The 10194-nt window shown below is 42.9% G+C and overlaps 1 protein-coding gene across 1 annotated transcript; it reads left to right on the plus strand.

Moving 5' to 3' along the window:
• Positions 1–364: 364 nt before the first annotated feature.
• LOC309719222 (RNA-binding protein MEX3B-like) lies at positions 365–9845 on the plus strand. Its single transcript, XM_082555183.1, has 5 exons — positions 365–1133; positions 2052–2290; positions 2477–2522; positions 5090–5805; positions 6122–9845. Exons 1-5 carry the CDS (start codon positions 545–547, stop codon positions 6530–6532), a joined length of 2001 nt encoding a protein of 666 aa, XP_082411309.1. The 5' UTR covers positions 365–544; the 3' UTR covers positions 6533–9845.
• Positions 9846–10194: the final 349 nt, after the last annotated feature.

The following is a 10194-nucleotide window of genomic DNA, read 5'->3' on the forward strand; positions in this document are numbered from 1 at the left end:
CATGCAGTGTGTATGCAGTGAAAGCAAAACAAGCCACAGAAATCAGTTAGATGGATTTTATGGTTGGGTTATGGTTAAGCAGGAAATAAAGCAAATGCATTATGAAGCAGGTGTCGAATGAAAGGTATCAAAAACAGTCAAAGGTTAAGAGGAAAGACTAGAGTTTAATTAAACGAAAGTGGGAGAAAGTAGGTGTGGAGAAAGGAATGACTTTTTCATCAGACACACTGGAACATCATTAAAATATTCAACTGTGGAACAGCTTTGCGTCTTTCACTTTCACGCCCCCCCGCCGCCTTTTCTGAACGTTGAAATGATTGGGTCGACGCTCACTCCATACCACTTGGGGCAGTAGTGCGCCAAATAATCGAAAGCCAGCTGTAAATGCGCCTCAATAAAGAAGAGAAGAGGAGCGCCGTAAAGACAAAACAAAGCCACACATTTCAACGAACAGGCGCTGGTCGCTTTTTTATTTTTTGTAATCAAACAAATTTCATTCATTATTCATAACGATTACCGGCAATATCAATAAAAGGCTTGCATCATGCCGAGTAGTACGTCTTTGCTGGAGGCCGATGAGGGAGAGTCCGAGGTCCCACCGCCGCTCCTGCACGCTTTCGCCGGTATGGGCCTTGACGAGCAGCACGGCGCTCATAGCCAGACGCCCGAACTAGCTGACGAGAGCCTCCCCTATCACCACCTCCCGCTCTCCCATTTCAGCCTCCTCGGTACGGTCCTCGACTTGAAGCCCTTGCCACTGCCTCGTCCGCCCTCGGGAGACGAAATTAACAAAACGGCAGCGGCTGAGGACGAGCCATTAGTTGCAACCGATTCCTCGTTGCTAACGCAGGCCCACCACCGCAACCAACACCTCCTTTCTGGGCCGGCTAGCTCCGGGATGGAGCACATCGAGACTGTGTTGCTATACAACGGAGACGAGCGGGACGATCCTGCGGTCGGCGGCGCTCTCCCGCCGGCTAACAGCATGACGATGCTACCGTCCGGCGGGTTCGGGGAGCCGGATTACGGAGAGGCCGAGACATCACTGTTGAACCGGCGTAAGAGCGTAAACACGACCGAGTGTGTGGCCGTACCGAGCTCGGAGCACGTCGCGGAGATCGTTGGCAGGCAGGGTGAGTCGCTTTCTTTTTGACTGCTTGTGGAGCTAACGTTAAGGTGCTAACGGAGTTTAGACTAAACTTTGTGGGGAGAGTTAGGCAGGACCGAATTAAGGGACAAAATAAAGAAACTTGAAGAATCGCGAGTTTATCTTCTAATTAATTAAAGGCGTGGAACAGAAAAGCAACGAGATAAAACTAAGTTATAGCTTTAAAAAAAAAATCGTCGCGAAGAAAAGTGGCATAGTCAGCTACTAGCTTAGCATTCCTCCCCCTTCAAACTGGGTCAACAATAACACCCTCGCCCAACACCCTGAAAAAAGTTTACAGCTAAAGTTTTATTGGTCTCCGGAACCCACTCTGTGGCCTCGGTGCAGTAGCTCGCCTATATCACGGGTATGCTGTCAGTGAGCCTCCCCGTAGCCGTGTTTCGCTGAGCTAAACCAGCCTGGGCTTTGTCTCGGAGGAGAGGGCACCATTCTTTTGCCACATCAGCTGCAGGTTATAGTTAGCTCCGTGACATAACCGATATGATTTCAGCTAAACATCCCCTCGCTGTTCTTAGACCCTTATATGTGGTCTTTGTTTTATCTAAACTTTACATAGATGGCTGGACTCGGTTAGTGGGGCAGTGTGATTATGTTTGAGAGTAAGTTGGGGGATGGTGCACAGACTGCGGTGTTGACAACAACAGGAAATGGCTCTGGTAATGATGCTGGACTCTCAACCACTGCTGAATGGAATATTAAATTTATAAGCTATGCAACTTTTATGTGGCATTAATGACTGGAGACCTGTGCTGTAGTGCTTGTGTCATGATCTTTTATTAGTTCATTAGTTTATTAGGAGATGCAGAGTTTCAAGAGTTCAATGTTGAATCTGTGAAGGTTAATGTGGTTCCCTTATGTGTTTTTTAACTTGCCCATGTGACAGGCTGTAAGATCAAGGCACTTCGAGCCAAGACCAACACCTACATTAAGACACCAGTGAGGGGGGAACAGCCAGTCTTTGTTGTGACGGGGCGTAAAGAAGATGTGGCCATGGCTAAAAGGGAGATCATGTCTGCGGCTGAGCACTTTTCCCTTATCAGAGCCTCTCGGAACAGGACCGGCCCTCTTACTGCAGGAGCCAGCCTCGGGACTCCGGCTTTACCTGGACGGACTACCATTCAGGTCAGCAAGCTTGACTTTAAATGAAAAAAAAAAAAAGAAGTCATTCAGGGGTTGAGAACAACCGTTAGGATGACTCTGTGTTATTAGTGTCAGTATCTAGGCAAAATTATTGTATAAATAAGGCTCTCTGTTGTGTTTTGTATTTTAAAGTGTGTGTAGCTAACCTTTATCGTTTTAACTGTACAGGTGCGGGTACCATATCGTGTTGTTGGGTTGGTTGTGGGTCCTAAAGGTGGGTATTTAATTTGTATTGTTTGCATGTATGTAACTGCTGAAAGTCATAGTTTTAAAGAAAGTCTCTAAAACAAAAATCAGAATTGCCCTTTAGCTTAATTATATGTTGTTTTAGCATAGATGGCAGGAAAGGTGTGAAACATACAATTTAGGACAAAAAGAGTCAGAAAAACAAATTTCATGTTAGTAGATGCAGACTAAAAGTGTTTTTTGGATGATATAGGCACTATGGGACTGTTCAGTTGTGTAGCTCTGCTATCAGGCCCCACATCTAACGGCTTTCTGTTTCTGTGTTGTCTAATGGATATCCTGTATTTCTAAAAGCCTCTGCATCTTGATATCCATCAGCTCAAGTCCAGAAGATTCCCTGTCGCTCTCAGCTAGTCTTTGTACACATTAGCACCTGTGTGTGGAAAAAGCCCTGAGGCTGATTATGATTTGCTCACTGTCTTTAACTCTTTGCCCTGTTGACATTACCAGCTGTGTGTCAAATAGCATGGGCTGTTTTTTTGTTTGTTAAACCAACCAAACTTGCGATAATACCTGTAGAGGAAGTGGTGACGTGTCAAAAAAAGTCACTGGAGTTGAAAATTTAGGATGAAACACTGCGTCACACAAACACAGAGTCGAGAGGTGTGCTGTGGAGTATTTACAAGCATCAAAATGCACTCTAGGATATTGTTCTCGGTTAAAAACACAGTATTGACATTTGATAAGGTTTCCACACTGGATCTGAATTCAGTGTTTTGGTCAGGTGGTGTGGATTTCAGCCAGATGAGTCAGTAGGCCAGCCTGTAGTTGAGCACTGTAATTACTGCACAGCTGTGCTGTTTCCATTTTCAAAGCAACACACACAATGATTAAATAGATCTGAGTGTGGGGCGCTGGTTTGACTCACTGGGTTGAGCAACGGTGATGCATATGCTATAAGGTTAATGCTGAGGCCCGCTTTTGAGTTATGTCTTTCTCCAAGCTTCTCTCCTGTCCTGTCCAAAAAAAAAAATCTATAAAAAAAACAACAACCAAGAAACAAGTGTAACTGCCGTAAATGCACAATACTGTCGTTTAGAGCAGGGCGATATGACCAGAAATATTTCTGACGATATACATTTGAAAATTTGCGATAACGATGTAACTGACGATATAATTGACACTAGACAAAATACTTTACAACTCCACAACTTTATTTGTGCAAAAAAACCCATCAATGTATTTTCACTTAAACAAGCAGCTGTTTTTTTTTATGTGCATTAAAGTTATATAAAAACTTAACAGTGCAAATTCCTTGCTGACAGTTTAACCAAAAGGCATTTCCAGTGGAAATTGGCCGACATATTCTCAGTATAACCATGTATAATATCCACGAAACTTAAAAAGAGGTTATACACACACAATACGGTAATATTATGTTGAAGCGCAGTACGTATCACTCCGCGAGACTCCTGTCTACGATAGCCGTAATGCTCCGACAATCCATCAAGCGGTGCGGGTTCGTAGCTTAGCAAAGTCGTACTAAAACATTCGACAGATTTTCGAGTGCGGTGTACCACATAAAATCGTTTCGAGGTCAGTAAACACAACCAGAATTCATACATAAGGCACATGGGATTATAAGGGGCACTGTCGATTTTCAGGAAAATCAAATGATTGATTTTAAGTGTGCCGTATTTTCCAAACAACACGGTAATAACGACGGCCCGCTAGCATGCGCTACCAAAAATAGTGCTTTGTTGTGTATCTGACGGACGAAAGCTAAACCAGTTCCACACCACTGAAGTTGCAGCATTTTTACAAACCAATTCTGGTTCATCCGTTTCATTTAACGATCCACTTTCGCTCTTCTCATTCTGCTTTTTCTGCCATGTGTGTATGTAAACAAAGGCACTGCACATGCGCGTTTTACCATATTCTATCGTGATATTTCATTTTCCTATCGTTGCCCAAAATTACACCGGTATCATCATGAACGGTATGATATAGCCCAGCCCTACTGTCGTTGTGATTAAAATCTTGAGTATTTAGCTGTGACTGCAGTTTCTGTGTGACTCAGCTTGGCCTATTTTGTCAGATTGTCAAGCTGCAGTTGTTAAAAGACAAACAAGTACACAGAGCTGTTAGTGATGCAGTCTGAGATTTTGATGGACTATTATTTGATTTATGAGATTTGTACCACCAGCTACTAAAAATTAAGTGTCCATGTGCCATTTGTTTGCTTTACATTGGTGGCTGCTCATATTAAACATGGACAAAGTTTCTGATCATGAGGTTAAGGTTAGGTGACACTTTTGTTCAAGCACTTTTTTTCTACTCTTGTATCTGTGTGACGTCAAAGGGGGGAGGGGTATATCCCCAATACAGCAATCTCACTGCTCTGACTATGAGGACCTAAGCCCCGCCCACGTCATATTCAGACTCTTGAAAATGTGAAAATGAACATATTATATCCACTTCAAACTATAACCGACAGTCATGTTGCAAAGTGAGCAGAACGTTGATTGAGTCTTTGTATTCAACATGTGTCTCTCATGTTTTGAGTGAAAGAGCTGGTCTGGTCATATCTTTCAGGAGCAACCATAAAACGCATTCAGCAGCAGACCCACACCTACATTGTGACGCCGAGCCGGGACAAAGAGCCAGTGTTCGAGGTTACGGGCATGCCGGAAAACGTGGACCGGGCGAGGGAGGAGATAGAGGCCCATATCGCCCTCCGCACCGGAACCTGTGGGGGCATCGAGGCTCCAGGTGTAGACAACAATGACTTTCAGTTCAACGGGACAGATGTCAGCTTCGAGACATCGGCTGTTTTGGGAGAGGCCGGATGGCTTCAGGCAGTTGCATCATCACCAGGCGGCGGTGGCTTGCTGCCACTAAACATCAGCGGTACTCAGCGAGTCAATAGCAATATCAACAATGGCGCCAGGATGTCTTCCAACTACCGCAACGACAGCTCCAGCTCCCTGGGCAGCGGCACCAGCTCAGCCGATTCTTTTTATAGCAGCGGGAACGTCAACCGACTGGCAGACGTCAGCCCGACCGGCCCGTTTAATGCCAACGCTAACAACAACAGCAATGGCGGCAGTGCAAGTTTCTGGTTTGGCGAGGGCCTTCTTCCCGTGGGGTCTGAGGAGCTGGTTGGGCTGGGAGGTGGAGGCTCCTCCTCAGGATTTGACCCATTAACCATTTCCACTGCCCATTCGTCACACCCTACTGCACAGCCACACATCTGGAGCCCCTTTGTGGACCACCAGCCCCTCCAGGCCTTTGATGCTCTTCAGTCTCAGGTAAGAGAAATTTAACAGCTGCAGTTTTATGGCCTCCTGTGCAGTTTTATTTTAGTCTTTTTATGGTCAGCAGCGTGCAGGGGGAGTTTGATATGCAAATTGCAGGCTCAGAACTGTGATTTATCACAGATGTGCATTTATAAGGATTTTGTTATAACATTAGAAATCCCTTAAAAAATGATGGTGGATATAAAACTTGGTAAGCTAAGTTAATATGTTGTTTCTCACTAACTTATTTGCCTGCATAGCTCAATTTTAACATAAACTTTTTGATGGTGTCCATTTATCTAATCTTCAACACCTATGATGTCTCCAGACAAGCCAGCCTGGGACACCCCGGCTCTCGCCAACCTTCTCTGGGACCGATGCCCTGGAGCATCCTCAGGCCCAGCGTGTTCACCGGGGACCGTTTGGCTCGGCCGGGGCTCTCGACGCTCACAGGTTCCCCTCTTACAGCTCAGCCTTCTCCTCCTCAAGTGAAAGCACCGCCTCCTCTTCCTCCCCTCCCGAATCCTCGCTCGCCTATCGACTGGGGCTCGGATCAACAGGGAGGGGACAGGATTTGTGCGTCCAGTGTATGAATAACCAGGCGATCGCCGCCTTGGTTCCTTGCGGCCATAACCTCTTCTGTCTAAATTGTGCCACCCAGATATGCCAGGGTCCAGATGCTGTGTGCCCTGAGTGTCTGTCCCCAGCCACCCAGGCCATTCAGCTTCACAATATGTGATTTTCTTCTTCTTCTCTTTTTTTCCCCTTAATTTCCTTTATAACTGATTAGAGATCAGCCTGCCCAACACTTATGGTTCATGACGTGTGTGTGTGTAGGGGAGGGAAATACAAAACTGACCCCAGGTCAGTGTCTAAGTGTAATTCTCATCTGGCTTCCTTTAAGCTGGTGAAGCAGAGTAGGTGAATAAGGAATGATGTTGATTTAGGGCCGAGGTTAGGGTGCTGAGCCCGTTCACGTGCCTGGTATTGTGAAGTCTTCTTCCTTGATTGATCAACGAGAGGGTTCGAAACCCTCTATGTAGCATTGGGGGGAGGGTGGGGTTGGGATAGATATATTTTTTGATTCATATTTTCTTTTTTGTCCTTAAAATCTTTAGTTATTGTTATTTTTTTGTACCTACCTATAATTTTATTTGTTTTAAATTGAGTTTGAATTCTATTGGCCTTTTTTGTCTACATCTCAAACGTTTTTTTTCCTTCTTTAAAATACATTGAATTATGGCCAAGACCCTTTGCCTTTATTTTAAGTAAAAAAAAAAAAAAAAAAAAGTAGAGGCAAATGAGTTTCCATGAGTTCCACATGTGACTGTATAACTACACTATTAAGGAAAAATAGTGTTCTTCTTGTTACTTAAAAACAAACAAACAAAAAACCAAGTTAATGCAGTAAATCTGATACAGCGTAGGTCGTCTTTTCAGAATTCATGTTTCCCAGATGATTGGTGCAAATATCATCAGGCTACCGGCGCACACCTGCGCGTCTTTAAAAAGGATGTTTACATTCAGTAGGACTTGAATGAGAGGTTTTGAGTACTGCTAATATAATAACAGTGTAACACACACGGACACACACCCGCGGCGTGTTTTGACTTTATTAACTACAATTTGAAAGTTGTCGCACTCCAACGGCAATCTCTCGTTGCCTCATTTCTTTATTCTTTTCCCAGAATAACACCGACAAGTGAGTAACTTTTTTTTATTACTTTTGGGGTCGAGATACCGCTTCAGTATCGCCACGTTGCTTTCCACTTATACTTACAAACTGTTTACGGTAAACTTGTGCCTAATTCCACTCTGAGTGTAAACAGAAGTAAACCGGTTCAGCGGACACATGGCGTTGCTCTATCTTTAAACAAACTTGTGGCCTTTTTTTGGGAAGCCAGTAATGAATTCACAACACTATCTTCAGATCCAGATTTTCGGGCTCAAAAGAACACAAGCTGACAGACCGAAGTCTTAATATATTTGTCGAGGTTCAGTCTCCCAAGACGCTCCTCGCTGGAACAAATCTTGTCTCACGAGGACTCTTTCTTTCGCTTCCTATTTTCCCAAGCTGATATCGAGTGTTGCGTTCATATTTTTTGGCACCAAACTTTCTTATTTTGTCCATTTCTGTTGTCACATTTCCCCACCCCCACCTGAGTTTATTTACTTCTAATTTATATGTCCGTTACGACCTTGTATGGAAACAAAGTACTGTTTTTCAGCCAAAAACAGATATGCACAGCTTGTACCTTTGGAAACATTCCTCCTCCCTGTTGTTAAAGTATTTACTCTTACTTAAATCACACCTGGGAGCAAAAAAGAGATTTTTCTGAAACTATGAAGACAGCTGTGATCTGGAACAAATCCCTGTACTGTACAGGCAGGCTACTGATTCTTTTCTTTTTTCTTTTTGTAGACATCTCAGTAATATCCTTCTCTTTCACTTGAATGTCGACTCGTTTGGACGGCTCCACCCCGTGGCTGTCTCTTCACAGCTTTTCGGTTGGAAGTCAGGAAAATGATTCCAATGGGATGCAAAACTGAGATGAAGGCCGCTCGTTGCTTCACTTTTGTAATCCCACGTCTCTTCTGCCAGGCCTATGCAAAATTCATCTCAGCACGAAGCACTAAGTGAAGCTTCTCGGGTTTCAAACAAACAAACTTTGGGGTTAAACTTGTAGACAGAAATAATCCGTCTGTTTATTTTAGTTTTTTATTCCTATTACATTTCAGTTCTTTAATGAGATGTTTTAACGGTACACACTTCACCTTTAACCAGCTCAGTTGCTTTTGTCCTGTGCACTACTAAGCACAGAGCTTCCCCATTATCATATCACACTATTGACTGGCCGGGACAGGCATGTTATCGACTTTCCTCTCACCTTCTCATCTCAAATCGTAGCTTTAAATATCTGTGTCTTTAGACTAGTACAGGACAGAATGAGCTCACGGACACTTTTAAAAGGGGGAAGCACTGGAACGAGTTCAGCTCGGACTGCGCTCGCACTACATTAGGTCAGTGCTGTCTCTCTGGTGTGTGGACACTGGATTGCAGTCCCTCTAGCATTCCAGCTGTAAACAGTATTTTGGGAGTTTTTACACAGCTTTGCTCCGTTTCTTTTTAATATCCATCATCTTGGCTTTCATAACAAAATGCAACCAAACAAGTCCCGCTTCTGCCCCCCTCTTTGGGTCATCCATCCGTCCCGTTGTATTCTCAGCTCTACGATGAGCCGATCTCCTTTTAGTCTTTCTCTCTCTGAGGGAATGCAATACACTGTCGGCCCTCAGTTTATCGATATGAATCTATTTACATTTTTGTGTATGTATTATATAATGTTACTGTTAATGACTGATAAATATACAGAACTTATTTTTATTTTGTTACATTTCATATATACATAAATATATATATCTTTAAAATGTTTACAATAAGATTTTTGTAAAAAAATGTTTCTTTTTTTTCTTTAATTTTCTGAGTGATTAGGTGAACGAAGAGTTGGAAACACAGACATGTTTCCACGCAGGAGAGTGTCAGTGCTGTCTGCTTGTAGTCTAGGTATTAGTTTACAGTATTGATCATAATAGTATTGATAGCTGCCGTTTAAACCTAGTGGAAAATGGAATGTGCATCACGAGCATGTCTTCATAATTTACCGCCAATGTAAAGCATCACACTGCAACTGTAAAAAGGCCAAGGATCCAAGCTGCCTGTCATGTCTGTACACCACCAAATTAAGAACGGTATACTATTAAAATGTATCTTAGATTATCTCTATATAAATACATATATTGTTAAGCTGTACCAACAGTTCAAAGTATTTGCTAATTTTACTACTTTTGTTATGTATATGTAGGGGGAGTCTTATGGCATATAAATTCTTTCAAATTGAGTCAGGAGTTTAAAAGCAGACTATATTTTATAACGGCCTTTTAAGTTATTGTGGCCAAAGCACTGATATTATATATTTGCTGTAAAGAGAATTTAAGAGTTTTATTTTTCTGATATTAAAGTTACTTAATAAAGACTGTTTCATTTTAAGCCATGCCAGACTGCTGTCATTTTTTTCTTTTCATATTTCCCGTGGGATTGTTTTCACGAGGAGTTCAGATTTCATCAGAATTACAACATACGGGAGGATGTTTTTTGCGATTGAGTGGGAAGGTTCAGGTGAAATTTTAAGTTATTATCTCAAAAGTTCAACTCAGACTTCTAAGTAAGTTGAAATTTTGGAACGCTAACCTTGAAACTCTTATGAGAAGGGTTTGTTTTGTTTTGTTTTCCCACCAGTGGCAGAAATAAGCTTTCATTTTAACAGGTATTCCTGACGAAAGCAGCACCACACTCCTCACTAGTGAGCATTAATGTCCCTCAGGACCTGCAAAAATTGAATT

The sequence above is a fragment of the Aulonocara stuartgranti genome (genome assembly GCF_965226115.1).
Source record: "Aulonocara stuartgranti genome assembly, chromosome: 12".
In the NCBI taxonomy this organism is placed as follows: domain Eukaryota; kingdom Metazoa; phylum Chordata; class Actinopteri; order Cichliformes; family Cichlidae; genus Aulonocara; species Aulonocara stuartgranti.